Here is a 21402-nt window from a genome sequence, read left to right as displayed (position 1 = left end):
AAAATATGAAATATAGACCAATAGAGATGGGGAAAATTTGGGGTGGCTCTGATGCTCTTACAGACTGTTTGAGAGATTATAAAATAGAGATTAAGAATGTAAACCTTAGAGCTAGACTGCCTGGATTCAAATCCCATTTCTACCTCTTACTGTGTAATTCTAGGTAAATTCCTCCTTAACTTCTCTTTACTTTCATTTACACACCTTTAAGCAGGAATAACAATAATGTGATCAATCTCATAGGGTTATTGTGAGGATTAATTGTGAACATTAATCTTGAATTAATACATGTAAGTTAGAAACAGTACCTGCCACATAGGGCTCTTCAGGTATTACCTATCATCGTTTTCATTTTTTTTTTAGTGTTATATGTGATTGACTGTCCTAAAGCGGTCATTCTCAGATTTTATCAGGCACTAGAATCACCTGGAGGGCTGGCTAAAATAAGATTGCTGGACCCCACCCCCAGAGTTTCTGGGTCTGGGATGAGGCCTGAGAATAACAAATTCTCAGATTGTGCTGAGGCTGCTGGTCTGAGGACCACCCTTTGAGAACCACTGCCCTAGAGAATGGTGTGACATGCAAGGGAAGCATTAAGTTGCCTTCTGCTTTTGTGTTGGACAGAGCACTTGAAGCAGCAGCAGGCCTCATCCACAGTTTTGGAGAACACAGCAAGTCCTCTGGGCATCATTGCAAATGGTAAGCCAAGTACCCAGATCTTTCTGATCAAGTTCTTGCTGTGACTCTGCACTTGGCAGCACAGTGGTACATTTGGGGAATGTGGGTCTTTAGGGCAGGCACAACTCAACCTTGATTCTGACTCTGCTGCTTTTGTGGCAAACTGTTTAATGTCTCTGAGCTTCATTTACCTTCATCTCTAAAATGGGGATGACGATTCTTACCTCATGATGTATATAATAGCTCCATGCACAGTGCCTGGTACACTGTAAGATACTTAGCAAATGTTAGTCGCCTCCCCTTCATAGGGACTGCTGGCAGGATGGAATGAAATCGCATAAGTAAAATGCCTGGCATACATTAAAGGGTACTACCCTTCTCCACCCAAATTTTTTCCCTGGGGCTCCAACCTAGAAACATCCAACAAGTGAGAACAGGGTAGTCCCTCAAAGTAAATCTGTAATTTATTTTCAGGGTCTCTTGCTTCCCCTTTTATGAACCCTTTCCCCTCTCTGCTCCTTCTGTCTCTCTTGAGCCTTGGCACAGGCAAGGTTTCCTGTAGCTTCACCTGGCACCAAAGCACTCTCAAGCCCCCAGAAGCAGCTGCTGTGAATATAGGCACCCTGCAGACTGCCACCTGGCCCCCTGCTCTCCTGGGAAGAAGGGAACTAGTGCATTGCAGACTTCAGGGGCCACTGATGAGCCTTAATTTTTTGCACTCCATTTTAAAGCAGTCTTTCTGAACTATTTTTTTGTTGTTCAAATAAAGTTAAATCTTTCATCTGGTTTTAGATCAAAGGCATTTAGAAGAACAAGAAAATAACAGTAAGAAAGAAGATAGCAGTATGCTTTGGACCAAAGAAACTCAGGATCTAGAAGAGGACACGGAGAGGTAATAGCAAAACCTGGGCTTTTGAAAAGATTTAAAATACTGTATTAGGTTGTATTAGTTTTTCTTTTGATATTGACAAATAAGAAGAAGGAAAAAATGGTCTTTTTTCATACTATTCTAATAGCTCCTATTCATAAAAGTTTTTTTAACTTTTGTAATAAAATACACATATCAAAAATTTTAATTGTGCCATTCACTAGTGTTAATTACATTCACATTGGTGTGCATCCAATCTCCAGAACTTTTTCATCTTGGAAAACTGAAATTCTACACTCATTAAACAACTCCCATATCCCCCTCCCCTCAGTTCCTAGCAGCCACCATTCTGCTTTCTGTTTCTGTGAGTTTGACTACTCTTGATACTGCATATACATGAAAACATAGTATTTGTCTTGTTGTAACTGGCTTACTTCACTTAGCATAATGTCCTCAAGGTCCATTCATGTGACATGTGTCAGAATTTCCTTACTTTTTAAGACTTAAGTTTCATCGTATGTTTATATATGTGTATGTGTGTATCACATTTTGTTTATTCATCTGTGGTGGATACTAGGTTGCTTCCACCTTTTATCCATTGTGAATAATGTTGCTATGAACGTAGGTGAACAGATAGCTCTCTTCAAGACACTCTGCTTTCAGTTCTTTTGGCTATATACCCTGAAGTGGTGTTGCTGGATCATATGGTTAATCTATTTTTAATTTTTTGAAGAAACATCATACTGTTTTTCACAGCAGCTGCACCATTTACATTCCCACTATGTACAAAGGTTCTAGTCTCTCCACATCCTTGCCAACACTTGGTATTTTACTTACTTACTTACTTACTTACTTATTTATTTTTGATAGTAGCCATCCTAATGGGTATGAGGTGACATCTCATTGTGATTTTGATTTGCATTTCCCTAATGATTAGTGATGTTTAGCATCTTTTCATATGCTCAGTGGCTATTTGTATATCTTCCTTAGAGAAATATCTATTCAATTTGTTTGCCCATTTTTAATAGGGTCACTTGTTTTTTTTCTCATCAAGTTGTTTTTTTGTTTGTTTTTATTTCATATTATAAGGTAAACACAGGTTTTGACTTCTTTCAAAACATTTTAGTTGAAGGGCTTGGAAGACAAGTTTTAGATCTTTCAAGTCAAATAAGAGAAAATGGGAGCAATCATCCAGACAATTTAGTCAAAAACACGAGGTTGCCTCAAGAAACCCTGTTCTCTTCCTGATTCAGAGCTCTCCTTTGACCTGTGTTGTAAGCTAAACCACTTCAGCTCGCCTCCTTTGCCTCCTGACTTCTCCTTCTTTGTCCTGTCATTCAGGGCTAGGACTAGGGTGAGGTGAGTGAGACGTGCTCCTTCGGCAGAAAATTGAAGGAGGCACCAAAAACTTTAGGGGTCAAGATAATTGCTATTTTGATAGAGTATTTTTTAAAAATCAAAATCAATACAGAAAAGTCCATTATGAACAAAATATCTGCATTTTGAAGAAAGAGAGGATTTGAATCTGCCCTTGCACCACTTGTCTCGTCCTAATCATGGTCCTGTGCATCCTTAGGGTAGCCTTGCAGAATTCTTTCAGCTGCAGTGATAGAAAACCCCACCATGGTGCTTAAATGAGTTTGTCTCACACAACAAGAGGCCCACAGGTTGGCAGAGCACACAGCCGGTGTAGCAGCTCAAAGGTGCCACCAGGAGCGTCGGCTCTTTTGATATTCCTGGTCTGCCACCCATAGCAATAGCATAGCACGTTGGCCCTTATTTTCAGGCTTGTCACCTCCTGGTTGCAGGATGACTGCTGTCCACATGCCAGGCAAAGATAAGAGGGTGGGGCAAAGGAATATTCCAGCTGACAATGCCCCTTTTTATCTGGGAAGCAAAATCGTTTCCAGAAGCTCTTCCCAGGAGATGCCTACTTATATCTCAGTGGCCAAATATGATGCACGACCACCCTCAGTTGCAGGAGAGACTGGAAATTGAGCTTTTAGCTTTCTAGCTGCTACAGAAGAGAAAGGCAAGGGAGAAGGGTATTAAAATAACTTCTACATAGTGAATCCTATTTCTGTCACATTTTTCAAGCGCAAAATTATTCTCTGAAAGGGAAAGAGAGCGACCTAGAAGGGAAGGTTTGGGAAAGTGGAGAAGGAGATTGGAGCCCTGGGACCAGTGAGGAAGTAGGGATAGGGTTTTGCGGAAAACGGAGAAGAAAAAGAGGCAAAGGAGGAGGAAGATAAATATTTTTTTAACTTTTAGGGATCTTTCGACCATATGTATAATGTAACTCCAATGTTTTCATCTCTCCAAAACACCTTCAGTAAACATCTATACTATTATTCAAGACAAAAGTAGCTCAAGAAGGCCGAGTTACATTTGATTATATAAATATAAAGTGCTTTATATAAATATAAAGTTAGCTACATTATGATTGTCTCTTCCTTTTCCAAAAGGGCTGGCTGTGCTGGACACAGAGAGATGCCCACAGATGCTCCATCACCTCAGTCCTCTGCACCAAGCCAGAGTGGAAGATATTTTTCAGATGGGTGGGGCTTCTCCAGCCTTCTGAAAACATAATTGCATCCTTTAGCCTCAGAGGCAGTTCTTAATCCAAAAAACTTATAGGAATAAGTGTATAGTTGCACCTCAGGTGGAAATTGACTTAATGACTAAGAATTGAGACAGTCTACCACCAGACTTGGAAGGTAGTGATCTCATGGGTGCCGAGGCCTTTTGTCAAGGCGTAAAGAGGGTTTTGTGCATGTTTAAATCAGATCTCGGTGACCTCTACAACTCTAGATTCGATCTTGCCGAGGGTCTTGTTTTCTTTATGTATAGTGAAAGTACGGGTTTGAAAGTCTCTGCCCACTCTGAAGTGCTTTGCCTCCTTATCAAGGGAGAAGGAAAATGACTGTTGTCTCAATTTTCTTCACATGCCCTTGGACAGAGCTCACTCTACTCTTGATGAAGACTTGGAAAGATGGCTGCAGCCACCTGAGGACAGCACGGAGCCACAGGATCTCCCCAAGGGCTCTGCAAGGTTGCTTACTGTTCTCCATCAGACCTTCATTTTTTTCTTTTCTCAGGATGGGAGACCAGATTTTGTTTTTTTAAAAAGATACCTCTACTTGTTAGAGAATGAATGTCCGGCGATGGCTTGACGTTGCTGTAGATAAGCCAGACCTGACTTCTGTCTGCCCTTCCACCAACCACCAACAGTGCTCAGGATATTGATTAGCAGGTTGATATCAGTATAAAGAGAGGCCTTCCAAGATGGCTATATCTTGGCCCTGTCACCTTCAACATTTCCATCAGTCATTCGAATTAAATCAGAAAAGGCATGCTTATCAAATTTTTAGATAACACAATTTTAAAATGAATACCAATGTGATGGGTGATAGCCTGTGGATTGAAAATGGTCTTGACAGGTGGAAATGCTAGATTTCTCTAAAAGATGAAGGTGAGCATTTGGATGCAAAAGTGTAGAATGTGAGAGAGCTGACCTAATAGAGAATTTTTTCATCAGAAGCTTCTACTCGCTGTGATTTTGTTGAAGACAGTAAGTATGTCTTATTTTTATATGCCCAGTATTTAGCATGCATTTTGAGACATGGTAAGAATTCAAGAAATTCTTTTTAAAGAAGACATGGAGAACGACTCCATGAGGCCTCGATAAAAGGGTCAATGCAGCATTAATGCTGAACAAACAGAAATGTGCTGACTAGATCAAGGTGATGTCTCATGCTGGGGAGAGGGCTTTTGAGACACAGTGTGGGGCTCTTTCCTGGGTGTTGCATTTTAAAAGGGGCATTCACAGTCAAACATGTGGTGACAGAAAGAAATCTAACTATGGGCTGTGAACACACAATGCAATATATATATGACTTACTGTTGAATTGTACACTTGAAACTTATTGGATTTTGTTAATCAACGTCACTATAATAAATGATAAGAAAATAAATAATTTAAAAAAGAAAAGAAAAAAAAGTAAAAGGGACATTCACAAAGAGAGGAGGAGGGTCGTCGAACAGTCAGAGGTCTGGAAACCATGTCTTATGAGAACAGCTGAAGGAGCTGGGGAGGCTTGGCCTGAAAAGAGCAGATGGAGTGGAGAATTTGATAGCTGCCCTCAAATATCTGAAATACTGTAAAGTGAAGAAAGTCAGCTTGCTTTTTTCTGCCCCAAAGGACAGCTAGTGACTAGAAACTGCAGAGTAGGAGATTTTTATTCAGTAAAGCACAAACTTTCTCATAGCCATAGCTGTCTGGTAGAGAAAACAGCTGTCTTGGCACGCACTTTGACAATAGCTCCTCCTCTTCAAGTACAGGCCGGTTCACTCTGGTTGGGGGCATTTGGATGGAGATAGATGATAACCTGATGTCCTCCTCCAACTCTAGAGCCTATGATCCTGTTAGTGATGAGAGGTTAGGAAGAAAAAAATGTTTCCACCTCTAGCTGGCTTTATTTTCTCTCAGATTTTACATTATTCGTTTTGAATATCCACTGAATGAAAACAGAAGAAAAATCTCTTAATGGTGTCAGTTTGGTTAAGCCAGCATCCATTGAACACCAGCAGCAAGCCGAGTGCTGTGCTAGGGGCTAGAGGTGCCAAGGGATAGGAGCTTATAGTTGAGTAGAGGAGATGGTTTCTGCTTACTAGTTTGACAGATGCAGTCTTAAACTGTCAGATACTTTAATTAGGTATTTCACTTCAGAGAGGGATTCGGGAAATGAAGATAAGGTATTAAAGTGGTGGTTGTAGAAGGACACCAATTACAATCTAAGTGAAATACTTTTTTCTTTGGGACAATATAGCCTAGTGGTTGAGAGCAGAGTCTGAGACAGACTGCCACTGGTTGGATCCCAGCCCTAGGACTTAGTAGGCATGAAATTTAACTTCTCTGTGCCTCAGTTCCCTTATCAATTAATGGGGATGGTAGTGGTGACTACATTATATAGTTGTGCTGAGAATTAAGTGTGTTAATATACATTATAGCACTTGAACCAATGCCGGACCCATAGGGAGCACTCCATTAGTGCTAGCTGCTATAATGTTTCCTTTGGAGCATATCCATGGGGCCTCTCACTGGCTATTGTACATACAGTTTGATACCAAAAATCATTGTCATTGAAGGGAGACAAATACCAAGGATCAAGAAGTTGGTGAAAAGAAGAAAAAAGAGGAAGAAGGCATTAAGCCAGAGAGAAGGAAGTCAGAGAGCTTTTTAGGGACTTCTGAAGAAGGTATGTATGAATGAATAATCGTTTATAATGTAGGCCGGAGCCCTTGGGCTTTGATGAGCATCAAAGTTGTTTAGAAATGTTTCCCAAATGATACACATAATCCTCCTACACATTTTCTCTGTAGTTCAGCTCAGGTTTTCTGTTAATTGCCAATCATGCCTTCATCACAAAACTAACAACATCCAATTCTGTTTCTAAAAGAAGCCTTAAGCCAGTCTCATCATCCTTATCTTGCACATCGTCTGGCAAGATATTTTGCTTTTAATTGCCTAGTTCCTTCAAATGAGTTCTAAATTTAGCTCACACAGAGACTGCAGAATCCGATAAGAAATCATAAATTGTGGGATTTAAATGGGGTCTACAAGTAAGGTATAAATTAACCTTAATTTTGAAATGATTTGATAGAACTTCTTTAAAGTGCCATTCACAAATGACACCTGCCTATATTTAAGTTCCTTTTACGCAGGAAGTTAGAGACATGAACTCATTTAGATCATCTGATATCTCTTTCATCCCTTCTCCAGTCCATTCTCATTCTTTTCCTGTCTCTGCCCCACTTTGGGGCCCCAGGATGCTGACCCTTGTGGACTGCATCTCCTGGACTTGCTGTTGGTCAGTGGGAGGCCCTAGCAGATCACAGGGTAGGAGAGCAGTCTGTCTCAGACTTTGCTCTCAACTTCCCCTGCCTGCCAACTTCAGCACCACATCTCTGTGTAGAAGTTGTACCCCTCTACAAGCACGACTTCTACAAGGCAGCCCATCATCCTAGTTCCAGCTCCCACTTGGTTCCACCCCCAAGTCCACCCCAAAGTCTCTTCAGACTTAGGAGTGATAAGTGGCTTCCCGCTGCTGCTAGTCATTGGTTGCTACCCCTTGTTTGCTCCATTAACTTTGACTACATCGCTCTCAGTAGTCACTTCATTAAGGGGCCTGGGTGTGCATTCTCTTTCCTCAGGACCCTGACTGGGACAGATCCCAGAGTGTGTGAGCATTTAACTAGTATTGAATTCGTTGGGAATATAATACAGGGACTTTATGAGTTAGCATCATAGTGTCCATAGCTATGACAGGGAGCTGCAGAATATTAAGAGAAGTCCATTAACTGTTTTTAGAGAAAGTCTATCTTTGTAGGAGAAAACAACTATTAGGGGTAAAATAGTCCACTTTAAACTAGAGAGAGCACTAATGTGACTTCTGAATACCAGCACCCTTTCACCTAGAAAGTAATCAAGTTGTTTTTTCTTCCTTCTATATTTCATCAAGAGGAACTAAAACCTTGCTTTTGGAAGCGGCTGGGTTGGTCAGAACCATCCAGGTAATGAGATATCAGATGTTTGTAGGTCAAAGTTCACTATTTATAGACAACATGAACAGACTTGAAGCATTTACCAGCATAAACATAAATATCATAAACATTTATGACAAAGGCTCGAATTTACTGTTGCTCAATTTTTAAAATGTTGATGTTTATACCTAATTAAAACATAAGGTGAAGTTAATACTGACTTGGATTAAGTAATTGGTGGAGTTAGTACAAGAGCAGTTTTAGGAGGAAAGAGTACAGAAAATGCCATCAGTTGCTTTTCAGCCATTTTTTAAAAATTAAAAAAAATTAAAATTCCCTTGAATTCAGTTGAACAGAAAGAGGCTGTTGTCTATTGAAAAAACATGCCAACTTAAAACTCCCTTTTTTGTTCTTTAAAAAACATGCACACAGGATAATCGTGCTGGATCAGAGTGACTTGTCAGACTGACGGGAACCAGATCATAGATGGACTCTCGGCCTGAATCTGAGCATCCTGCTTGTGAGCTCCCTTCCTCCCTGTATGCTTCAGTCACCCTCAGGGCAGTGGTTCCCTAACTCACACTTTGTTCAGCTGCCGGAACAGACAGACTTGGTCCTGTCTGTTTGTAGCACATTTAACCACTTGTTTTCAGTCAAATTTCTGAAAAGTGAAAGGTAGTTTTGATTGTAAAAATTTCTCATTGTGCCCAGAATAGCTTTTGGTTTTGTTGATATAAACGTTCAAAAACTTTTACTCCTGTTATATAATAAAATGTTTACTTTTAATACCAGTTAGTTTTTGTAAGATACGTTTCTTTTAATTATTGGGAGAGAAAAACCATCACGCAAAGAGGTTTCAATTTCCATTATAAATTTTGACAAAACCAACATACATAAAAATGTAAGGACTAATAGCAGACATATCGTGATAAATGATGAGTTATATTACAGCATTATTTATCAGTGTTCATAAAGGCTACAAGTCTTATACAAACTCCCACTGATGTGGTTTGTAATCTTTTGTCTACAAGGCTGGCAGAGTAGACTCTTCTGTCTGGCCAGTTACTACATAATAATGACTAATGTTAATAATAATAATGTTGGTAGATAGTGTATATTGGTTATGGAGCATATATTTGTACCTGGTAGATTATATGAATGAATCTTTTTCCTGCACATAGCAGTCCCACTATGTTTCTTTAGGATGCTTCTCCCACTGTCAGCTATTATTTCAAACGTCTGTCCTTCACTTCCCATCAGCATTCATCAGATGACTTCATCTCTAACTTTACAAAGAAAATAGAAGTTATCAGATGGGAACTAACTTAGCTTCTCACCACCAAAACTACTAACATGACTGCTTCTATCTCTGCTAACTAGAACAGTTGTAGGTAAAACAATCTAAAGACGGACCTGTACTACACCTATTCTTTCCATTGTATATATGTACCACAACTTCCTTCAGTCGTCCTTTGATGGGCACTTAGATTTGCTTGCATATCTTTGCTATTGTAAATAGCACAGCAGTGAACATAGGGGTGCATATATCTTTTTGAATTTGTGTTTTGGTTCTATAGTTCTAGTTTTAATTTTTTGAGGGACCTCCAAACTGTTTTCCATAGTAGCCGAACCAATTTGCAATCCCACCAGCAGTGCACGAAAATTCTCTTTTCTCTTCATCCTCACCAACACTTGTTTTTGATTTATCTACAATAGCCATTCTGACAGGTGTGAAGTGATATCTCATTGTGGTTTTAATTTGCATTTATCAGATGATTAGTGTGATCTTGAGCATCTTTTCATATGTCTATTGGCCATCTGAATATCCTCTTTGAAGAAATGCCTATTCAGGTCCTTTGCCCGTTCTTATAATTGGATTTTTTGGGGAATGTTGTTTTGTTTTGTTTTTTGGGGTTTTTTTTGGTGTTGAGTTATATGAATTCTCTATAAATTTTGTATATTAACGCCTTACCAGATGTATCATTAGCAAGTATCTTCTCCCATTCGGTAAGTTGTTTTTTTGTTTTATTGATGGTTTCCTTTGCTGTGCAAAAACTGTTTAGCTTGATGTTGTCCCATTTGTTTATTTTTTCTTTTGTTTCCTTTGCTCAAGGAGCTATATCAGAAAAAATATTACTAAGAGCAATGTCAGAGAGATTGCTGCCTATGTTTCTTCTAGGAGTTTTATGGTTTTGGGTCTTATATTTAAGTCTTTAATCCATTTTGAGTTTACTCTTGTATATGGTGTAAGAAGGTGGGTTTTTGCATGTATCCATTTAATTTTCCCAACACCATTCATTGAAGTGACTACCTTTATCCCATTGTATATTCTTGCCTCCTTTGTCATAGATTAAATGACCATAAAGACAATGGATTTATTTCTGGGTTCTCTGTTCTGTTCCATTGATCTATGTGTCTGTTTTTATGCCAGTACCATGCTGTTTTCTGATTACTAGAGCCTTGTAGTATAGTTTGATATCAGGTAGTGTGATACCTCCAACTTTGTCCTTCTTTCTCAAGATTGCCGTGACATTAAGGATCTTTTAAGGTTTAATTTAGATTTCAGGACTGCTCTAGTTCGGTGAAAAATGTCATTGGTATTTTGGTAGAGGTTGCATTAAATCTGTAGATTGCTTTGAGTAATACGGACATTGTAACGATGTTAATTCTTCTTATGCATGAGCATGATATATGTTTCCATTTATTTGTATCTTCAGTTTTTTTCTTCAGTGACTTATCATTTTCCAAATACAAGTCTTTTACTTCCTTGGTTCAATTTATTCTTAAGTATTTTATTTTTCTGATGCAATTGTAAATGGGATTGCTTTTCTTAATTTATCTTTCTGATAGTTCTTTATTGAAGTATAGAAATGCACCAATTTCTGAATGTTAATTTAGTATCTTGCTACTTTACTGAATTGATTTACCAGTTCCAACAGTTTTTTGGTGGAATCTTTAGGGTTTTCCCTATATATAGTATGTCATCAGCAAATAACAACAGTTTTACTTCTTTCTTTCCAATTTGGATGCCTTTTATTTCTTTTTCTTGTCTGATTGCTGTGGCTTGGACTTCCATTACTATGTTGAATGAAAGTGGTGAAAGTGGACATCCTTGTCTTGTTCCTGATCTTAAGGAAAACGCTTTTTGCTTTTCTCCATTGAGTATGATATTAGCTATGGGTTCTTCATATATGGTCTTTATTATGTTGAGGTATGATATGGTTCCTCTATTCCCAGTTTGCTGAGTTTTATCATAAATGGATGCTGGATTTTGTCAAACATTTTTTTCTGCATCTGTTGATATGATCATATTATTTTTATCCATCAATTTGTTAATGTGATGTACCAGATTAATTGATTTGTGGATATTGAACCAACCTTTCAACCCAGGAATAAATCCAACTTGATCATGGTGTATGATCTTTTTAATCTGTTGCTGAATTTAGTTTGCTAATATTTTGTTGAAGATTTTTGCACCTATGTTTATTAGGGATATTGGCCTATAATTTTTTTTTTTTTTTTGTAATGTCTTTGTCTGGTTTTGGAATCAAGGTAATGATAGTTTTGTAGAATGAGTTTGGGAGCCTTCCCTCCTCTTGAATTTTTTGAAATGGTTTGAGAATAGCTGTTAATTATTCTTCAGATATTTGGTAAAATTCACCTGTGAAGGCATCCAGTCCAGGACTTTTGTTTTTTGGGATTTTTTTGATTACTGATTAGATTTCAGTAGTAGTCATTGGTCAGTTCAGACTTTTTGTTTCTTCTTGATTCAGTCTTGATAGATTGTGTTTTCTTCCAGATTGTCCAGTTTGTTAGCATATTATTGCTTGTAATATTTTCTTATAATCCTTTGTATTTCTATGGAGTCAGTTGTTACTTCTCCTCTTTCATTTCTGATTTTATTTATTTGGGTCTCCTTTCTTTTTTCCTTGATGAGTCTGGTTAAAGTTTATCAATTTTGTCTGTCTTTTCAAAGAACCAACTCTTAGTTTCATTGATCTTTTGTATTGTTTTTTAGACTCTTTCATTTGTTTCTACTCTGATTTTTATTATTTCCTTCCTTCTACTCATTTTGGGCTTTCTTTGCTGTTTCTTTTTTTCCAATTCCTTTAGGTGCAAGGTTAGACTGTTTATTTGAGATTTTTCTTGTTTCTTAAGGCAGGCCTGTATTACTATGAATTTCCCTCTTAGGACTGCTTTTGCTGTGTCCCATAGATTTTTGGGTCATTGTGTTTTCATTTTCAGTTGTCTCAAGGTATCTTTTGATTTCTTCCTTGATCTCATTGTTAACCCATTCATTGTTTAGTAGCATGTTGTTTAGCCTCCATGTGTTGTGTACTTTTAAGTTTTCTTCTTGTAATTGATTTCTAGTTTCATATTATTGTGGTTGGAGAAGACACTTGATATGATTTCAGTCTTCTTAAATTTACTGAGACTTGTGTTATGGCCTAACATGTGGTCTATCTTAGAAAATGTTCCATGCTCACTCAAAAAGAATGTATGTTCTGCTACTTTGGGGTGAAAGGCTCTAAAAATATCAATTAAATCCATCTAGTCTAGTGTATTATTTAAGGCATTATGATTTTCTGTCTGGAAGATCTGTCCAGTGATGTCAATGGGTGTTTAAGTCCCCTACTATGACTGTGTTGTTGATCTCTACCTTTATGTCTGTCAGTATTTGCTTTATATATTTAAGTTCTCCTATGTTGGGTGCATAAATATTTACTAGAGTTATCTCCTCATTGCATTGATCTTCCTTTATCATTATGTAATGCCCTTCTTTGTCTCTTCTTATATCGTTTGTTTTAAGGTCTATTTTGTCTAAGTATTGCTACCCCAGCTTTTCTATTTTTCATTTCCATTTGCATGAAATACCTTTTTCCATCTCTTTACTTTCAGTCTGTGTGTGTCTTTTGATCTGGAGTAGGTCTCTTGTAGACAGCAAATGTATGAGTCTTGTTTTCTTAGCCATTTGGCTACCCTATGTCTTTTGATTGGAGTATTTAATCCATTTCCATTTAAAGTGATTATTGATAGATATATAGTTGTTGCCATTTTATTATTCATTTATGTTATTTTTCTTCTTCTTCTTCTTCTTATTTTAAAGAGAAGTCTCTTCAATATTTTTTATAATACTGGTTTGGTGGTGGTGAATTCCTTTAGTTTTTTCCTGCCTGGAAAGCTCTTTATCTCACCTTCAGTTTTAATTGATAGCCTGGCTGGGTAGAGTAGTCTTGGCTGTAGGTCCTTGCTTTTCATTACTTCGACTATTTCATGCCATTCCCTCTGGCCTGCAAAGTTTCTGTTGAGAAACCAGCTGACATTCTTATGGGAGTACCCTTGTAGGTAACTAGCTGCCTTTGTCTTGCTGTTTTTAGGATTCTCTTTATCTTTGACCTTTGCCGTTTTGACTATGATGTGTCTTGGTGTGGGTCTATTTGCGTTCACCTTGTTTGAGACTCTCTGCACTTCCTGGATTTGTATGTCTGTTTCCTTCACCGGGTTAGGGAAGTTTTCAGTCATTATTTTCTCAAATAGGTTCTCAATCCCTTGCTTTCTCTCTTCTTTTGGTACTCCTGTGACTAAAATGTTCCACTTGATATAGTCTCAGAGGTCCCTTGAACTATTCTTATTATTTTTTTTTTTTTGAATCTTCTTTCTGCTGTTTCAATCGGGTATTATCAGCTACCTCGTCTTCCAAATCGCTGATTTGATCGTCTGCTTCATCCAATCTATGATTGATTCCTTCTGGTGTATTCTTGTTCCAGTTATTGTGTTCTTCATTTCTGACTGGTTCTTTTTTATGGTTTCTGTGTCCTTTTTTATGCTTATTATCTCCTTGTTGAAGTTCTCACTGAGCTCATCTATTCTTTTCCTAAGTTCATTGAGCATCCTTATAACCAGTATTTGAACTCTATCTGGTAGGTTGCTTTGCCTCCATTTCATTTACTTACTTTTCTAGAGTTTTCTCCTATTTCATTTGGGACGTTTCTTTGTTTTATTATTTTGACTGCCTCTCTGTGTTTTTTTCTGTGTATTAGGTAGATCTGCTATGTTCTCAGAATCTTAGCCAGGCTTTATGTAGTAAGTGCCCTGTGTGACCCAGTGGCGCAGTATCCCAGATCACCTGCCCCCCAGATGCTTCAGGAGTGACCCTTGTGTGGTTGTGTGTGCCTTCTTGTTGTAGTTGAGCCTTAATTTTTGTTGCCATGTCAGTGAATGGGATTGACTCTCAGGCTTACTGGCTGTGGGAATTGGCCACATCCACAATATCTGAGCTGCTTGCTGTGTGGGGGCTGACCTCACAGAGTGGAGTTCACCCCAGCGGGTTCATGTGCCTGTTGAGACCACTGTTTAGGTGTGTGCTGCTTGTGGGGCTAATCAGGTGGTGCTCTGTTAAGATCTAATGCCAGCCTTTGGGCATATTGGTTCTGGAGCCCCTTGTGAGGGGTTTCCATGCAGGCCAAGGTCAGCTGCTGCCTGTGACCGGCCCAGGGCTACCTGATAGGAGCTACAAAGCTGTCCATGTTTGGTAGCTGCCTCAGCTGGATCTGGAGAGGCCATGTAGGAGAGGCCATGTGGTGAACTGAGGCCAACTGCCACCAGTACCAGGCGTAAGATGGCTCAGCAAAAGGCCAGGGTACCCCCAGGCCTGAGGCTGACTGCTGGTTGCTCAGAAGGCTCAGCAGCTAAATGAGCTTCAGGGGTATCAGAGGCAGAGTCTCAAGAAGTCACCAGCATGGGGCACGTGGTGTTCCCCAGGCTGGTGTAGATTTAGATTTGTCGTCAGTGCTAAGCCTGTGCCACTTGCAAAAGTCTCGGCTCACACCAAGCCCAACTGCTGCCTACTTCAGGCTTGCAGATCCTCAAGATTTGTTTAAGAAATACTTCACCTAGAGCCAGGGCTGGTGGCTCACCACCAAAAGTGTCTCCCGAGGTGCGTTGGTGGAGGCCTGTTGATTGCTGCTGAAGGAACCTCCTACTGAGGGTGCAGGGTGAGCCAGTTGCCCAGTAACCACCTGAAATTGCCACTGGGCAATTTGGGTGGGGTGGGGTCTCAGGGAGTCACTGGAGTGGAGTGAGCAGATCTCACCAGGCCAGTGCAGATTCAGTTTTGGCTGTGTGAAGGGAGGGTTCAACACAGGCAAGATGGTGCTCACCTGCAGGTTATACAGGAGAAGGACTCAACAAAGGGACAATGGCAGCTGTTCCTCCAGCTCTCACCCTGAAGCCACACAACTCAGTCTTTCTCTGTATGTCCCTGGGACCTCCCGAACTGCTGTCCCTCTGCTAGAGCCCAGGATGAGTGCCGGCGAGTAAGTCTGTGTGTGGGGTCTTTAAGGGGATTTCCAGCTACCTTCCATTTCACCCAGATGGCCAGAATCTCCATAGATTTTCACAGCCAGATTTTGTGGGAACTCCTCTTCCCAGCACTGGAACCCTGGGCTGGGGAGCCTGGGTGTAGGCCTGGGGCCCCTCGCTTCTGTGGGAGAGGAGGCCTCTGCAGCTGAAATATCCCTCCAGATGCTCAACGACCACACGTGAGTATGGGACCAGCCCATTTTGTATCTCCTACCAGTCTCAATATACTCTCCTCTTTATATCCCCAGTTATAGGAGTTCTGTTCAGTTAGACTTCAAATAGTTCTCCAAGTTGACTGTTTCATAATGTAGTTGCAGTTTTAATGTGGTCATGGGAGGAGGCATGCACAGCATTTACCTACCCCACCATCTTGACCTTCCACTTGGAATTCTCTCAGGTGTCTTACTGATAACGCCCAAAACTGAACTCATGGTCTTAACTGTACACCTCCAGCTCCACTATTCCCCTTCATGGTATTACTCTCCTCTCAGCCACTCAAACCGGAAACCCAGGAGCCATCTGTGACTCCTCCTATTCCTTTACTCCTTACATCAACATATCGATCATTAAGACTGACTCGTTTCAACCTCTAAAACATAATGTCCCTAATATCCATCTCTCTCTACCTCTGCTGCCACTGCCCTCATGCAGGCCACTGGTAACTCTCACTTGGGCCATAGCAGCATCCTTAAATGGCCTCCTGCTCTTAGTCCCACATTCAACAGATCTTTTTAGAATGACTCCTATGTGCCAGGCATCACTCTAGATGCTGGTGAAATAGTGAACAAGGCAGAATTCCTGCTCTCCTTCCATTTATGTCATCAAATGAATAAGTAGATAGTTTTAGTAGTGGTAAGTTCTATGAAGAAAATAAATAGGTTAAAGTGATAAAGATTGCGGGGGGGCACTTAACATTAGAAAGAGTATAAAGGGAAAGCTGCTCTGAAGAAGTGACTTTTGATTTGATCGGGATAAAGAGAAGGAGCCAGTCTTTGTGACTTTTGAAAGATGAGCATCCCGGCAAGGAGAACATGTGCAAAGGCCCCACAGGAAACACCACATTGGAGCAGCAGAAGGCCAGCGTGACTGCACAAAGTAAGTCGTGGGGAGACTGGTAGGAGGTCGAGACTGGAGATTGAGCAGGCGGATTAGAGACCACAGTGAAAATGGGACTCCAATGGAGGGTGCTAAGGAAGGGGGTAGAGAGCAGCGTAAAACTGATTTATCTTTTTCAAATATTTCTTTGGTATTCTTGGCTCCTCTCTAACTTTTTCTCCACAGTGATCTTTTCACATACAAAAACTGTCATTTCCTTGCTCAGATCTCTCCTCATTGCTCTTAGGAATACTGGACTTCTCTCAGTTCTCTAAATACATCATAGCACATGCTGTTCTCCCTGCCTAAAATTCTGCTTCTCTTTATCTAGCTGTCTCAATCATTCAGTTTTCAGCTTATATTTCATTTCTTTGGGGAGTCTTCCCAAAGTCCCTGAACCTCAGACTAGGTTAGGGCCTTTTGTAAGATTTTCCCATGTACTACCCACCTGCTCTTCCCCTACACCACACATAGACCTTATTTTTATATCATAGCACATATATGGCAGTTATAAACCAGTGGAATGTTCCATCCCCACACATCCCTGTACATCTAACTGTAAGCTCTATAAAGCCAGGGATCACATCTGGATTGTTCACTGAGGTATCTAGGTCTTGGCACAGACCCTGCACATATTAGGTGCTCAACAAATATTTAGCTGAGCAATTGTTTTTAATCCCCCATAACACTAAAAGTTGGATTATTATTATCCCTACTTACAAAAGAGGAAACTGGACCCAAGAGGGTTTATAACCTGCCGAAGATCATACAATGGAATATTACTTAGCCTCAAAAAGGAAAGAAATTCTGCAATATGCTATAACATAGATGAACTTTGAGGATGTTATACTAAGTGAAATAAGCCAATCACTAAAAGAAAATACTGTATGATTCCACTTATAGGAGGTACTTAGAGCAGTCGAAATCATAAAGACAATGTAGAATGGTGGTCATCAGGCACTGGGAGAAGGGGACAATGGGGAGTTATTGTTTAATGGGTACAGAATTTTTGTTTGGGATGATGAAAAGGTTCTGGAAATGGGTGGTGGTGGTGGTTGCACAACATTGTTAATGTACTTAATGCCAATGTATTGTACATTTAAAAATGGTTAAAATGGTAAATTTATAAGATAAAAAGAGTCATGAAGATGGATGGTGGTGATGGCTGCACAACAATGTGAATATCTAATACATTGAACTGTACACTTAAAATGATTAATATGGTAAGTGTTACGCTATGTGTATTTTACCACAATTAAATATTTTTTAAAAAATTATGGAACAGCCATAAGTGGACTAATTAGAAATTATGTTACAGATACAGATTTATTGACAGAAAGGTGTCCATAATATATTATGGAATAATGCTAGGAAGTATATATAATAGGACCTCATTTATGTAAATTTCTAAATAAATGTGGCAAATGCATAAAGAAATATCTGGAAAGATGCTTATAAAAATAGTAAAATGGTCCTTTCAGGTGATTTCAACTTTTTATAATTCTCTGTAGAGCTGTTTTCATTTTGAGGTTTAGGAATGCTTAAAAGTCAAATCAATAGGAGGCAGAACTAGAATGTCACTATAATGAAATAACTAAAACCAGAATCAATTTTATCATAACTCATTTGAAGAAAAACTGCTTAACAGAAAGGAATGGTCAATGTAAAATCATAGGAAAATGAAGCTTTAGGAGACAGACACTGGAGTTGCCCAACCAAAGCCTATTATGCTGGCCATGCCTAGTGCTCTGTGGCAAGTGTCATGCTCTTGTAAATCATCTTTCTAACTTCTTCATCCAATTCCGTGTTCACCAAGTAACTTTTGTTCCTCCTGAAGTTGGTCTATAGGGAGAGAATGACCTGGCTTTCCAATCAGCTCAACAGTTGTGTGTCTCCAAGTTCACTAGTAAGTTGCCGTTCTGGTTTATATGTTGAGCTCTGTGCTTGGGTAATGAAAGTTTACACTAGAGAAATGGATCCCACATAATCAGTTGCTGCATAAGAAATCACCTCCTAACCTTAACGGCCTAAAACAACAATAACCATTATTATCCTTAACAGTTTCTGTGTCAAGAACTTGGAAGTGGCTCAACTGGGCAGTTGTGGCTCAGGGTCTCTCATGAAGTTGCAGTTTAGTTAGTGCCTTTCCCAGTTGGCTCACTCACATGGCTGGCAAATTGCTCTTGGATATCGACTAGGGAGCTCAGCTTCTTTCCATGTGAATCTCCCATTGAGTATCCTCACCACATGGCAGCTGGTTTTCCCCAGAGTGAGCAATCCAAGAGACCAAGGCAAAAGTTGCAATGCGATGCCATTGCGATCTAGCCTCAGTAGTCACATACCATCATTTCTGCTATGTTCTATTGGTCACACAGGGAAAGCCCTGATTCAGAATGAGAAGACTACACAAAGGCATCAATACTAGGAGGTGAGGATCCCTAGGGGCCATCTTGGGGACTGGCTACCACAAAGCTCATCAAGCGGCTATCCCTGGCACACATGCACCACAGTATACTATAGCAGAACAGTGTACTATAGCTTTTACATCTGTCATCACATTTTATCTTCATTATAACCATGCCAGTAGGGAGAGCAAGAGAAGAAGAGGTACCCTCAGGGAACCCATCTGTGTCTCAGGCTCAGATTTATTTGAGTTAGCTTAGTCATGATGAGGAAAATGTCAAGATCCTGTGTTGTGTTTTGCAACATTTCTGCTAAAATCATTAGGTTTACTTGTATTGAAATTGAACACTGAAAGGAAAATATATATATTCCCCAACATTAAGAAAATATAAACAGTTATTCAAGCAACTGAGCTGATTTTAGTAAGATCAGAAAAGTGATAGCAAACTTAATGTTACATGCTGATGGAGAAATTCAAACTCAATAAAATTACAAAGAAAAATGTAATCTTCCTAGACAAATAAGTATTTTAGTCTCACGGTTAAAGGTTATATATCAATGAACTATCATATTTAAAGTAGGATCTCATAGGAAAGCTTCGTTTAAGTCAGCCTCAATTTTTGATGACAGGGTATCAAATAACTATAAATCAATAAGAGCCATTTCACTTCAAACTGCCTTACTCTTAGTGTCTTCAAGATATCTGACTTGTAAATGTTTTCCCACTTTTATCATTTCTATAAAACAAGATATAATGGCTAGCTGAGTGTTTTACATCCTAAAGATTTGTGTCAGTAGCTCAAAATTTCTCTTTCTATTGAGATCCCTGTTACCTAAAAATGTGTGGGTTTGAGTTTCAACTTTATGTCTCTAATTAAGGCTGAATTTACAGATCCAGAAACAACGACTCTGACCATGCTGTAACTGTGATGAATGTTGGATATGGTAGGGTATGAAAGAGAGAGACAGAGAAACAGAGAGAGACGCACATGAAAGGGAGGAAAAGATGACAGTGTCTCTTATCCAAAATGGTCATCTAAGTTGGAAAGTGCTCTCTAAATCAACAAAGAACCAAATTCTAGCTGATTAGGGCAGCTGAGAGGAAAGGATCATGAAAAAAGGACACTAGCATTTATTGTGTGACAGTGATTTCCAGATGAGTAAACCAAGGCTCAGGCAAATCAAGTAATTTGGCCAAGGTGCATAACTAGTCATTTATAATTGAAACCAATAACTAATTCCCAATTCCTTCTATAATCCTACACTCATTTCTAGGCCAAGAATATGAGAATTTATGATTTCAGCAACCCAGATTTTTAGCCCAGGATCAACTAGACCATCTGGGAAACCTGGAAAAGGCTGGAACTCTCTTTCTTGACTCGTATTCAGTGCTGTTCCCAACCAAATTGGGACAGATTTATGCCTTGCACCCTATAAAGATGGCCAAACACAGCATAATTGATTTGACTAGCCTTTCCTTAGGACATTTAGGCTGGTGCCTTCTCTGGATGAGTCTCTGAGAATCCCAAAAATCTGGGGAGAGTAAGGAAGGATCTGGAGGCTTCCCTGTATAGCAGGAAATCCTGGTTCTGCTAAGAACTTGGCCAAAGCCTGGGTGGTGTCAACTCCAAAGACAAATCCACAGTTTCCTTGCAGTTACTGCTTGAGATTCTCTGAAGAATTATGTCTCTATGGCAGGATGTTTAATAGGAAGCTCCTTCCTTTATGACATCACCAGGCAGGTAGCTAAGGGAACTATTTGAGATACTCAGAACAACAGCCACTTTGTGGGAGTGCAAGAACAGCAGCTTTTAAAACTGAGGGTAAATATTCAGGCTTCATTAGGACCTTGCATACAAGAAAGCTGGTGAAATGGGATCTACCCAGAGGGGCAGCATCTATCAAACAGTCAAGATGAATAAAACTGGGTCCAAGGTAGCGGCTTCAGGACTGAAAGGGGCTGAGACTACTAACACATCCCCTCAGCGGGGACACGGGTACAATCCTGCCTCAATCCAGCGAAGTGTTGCAGTTTCTAAAAGCCCTTCTGTGCATCAAAGACCAGAAGCTGGGAATCCCACCATTCCCTCTTCATCATCATACTATTCTCAATCTCTCACCCTCCAGTTAGGACCTGGCTTCTCTGGAGGACCGATCCCTCGAACTGAGCGGTCAAAATCAGAAGCATACCGCCATTCTTCTCTTCAGCGAAAGATCCAGCAAAGTCAGACATCAGCTTCCAACGTTGTCCAGATGCAGCGGAATGTTAGTCCTTCCAGAGAGGAATCACCACGAAGGGGGCGTGAGAGCAAGTCAGGGCGTGACATCAGTAATCGTTACTCATTAACCCCAGATACCAAATCCTCTCGCCGATTGAGTTTTGTAGACCAGAAGAATAACATACAAATCTTACAAGAAGAAGACCCACCCTCCAAGGTCCAGTACCCACAAGG

At 39.8% G+C, this 21402-nt stretch overlaps 1 protein-coding gene across 3 annotated transcripts in view; it reads left to right on the top strand.

Annotated features, from left to right (window-relative positions):
- TEX14 (testis expressed 14, intercellular bridge forming factor) overlaps positions 1 to 8880 on the top strand; it is a 77362-nt gene extending 68482 nt beyond the window's left edge. For all 3 annotated transcript variants that reach the window (XM_039885751.1, XM_039885750.1, XM_039885752.1), the window contains 6 exons: positions 625 to 699; positions 1471 to 1570; positions 4506 to 4598; positions 6695 to 6804; positions 8068 to 8119; positions 8522 to 8880. In XM_039885751.1, the coding sequence (XP_039741685.1) occupies positions 625 to 699; positions 1471 to 1570; positions 4506 to 4598; positions 6695 to 6804; positions 8068 to 8119; positions 8522 to 8558 (467 nt within the window). In that variant the 3' untranslated portion in view covers positions 8559 to 8880. The remainder of the gene's footprint in view (positions 1 to 624; positions 700 to 1470; positions 1571 to 4505; positions 4599 to 6694; positions 6805 to 8067; positions 8120 to 8521) is intronic.
- The last annotated feature ends 12522 nt before the right edge of the window (positions 8881 to 21402 follow it).

The sequence above is a fragment of the Pteropus medius genome, unplaced genomic scaffold, assembly GCF_902729225.1.
Source record: "Pteropus medius unplaced genomic scaffold, Ma_sr-lr_union100, whole genome shotgun sequence".
NCBI lineage: Eukaryota > Metazoa > Chordata > Mammalia > Chiroptera > Pteropodidae > Pteropus > Pteropus medius.
The sequence above is the reverse complement of the archived record's forward strand: the minus strand, read 5'-3'. Positions and strand labels throughout refer to the sequence as shown.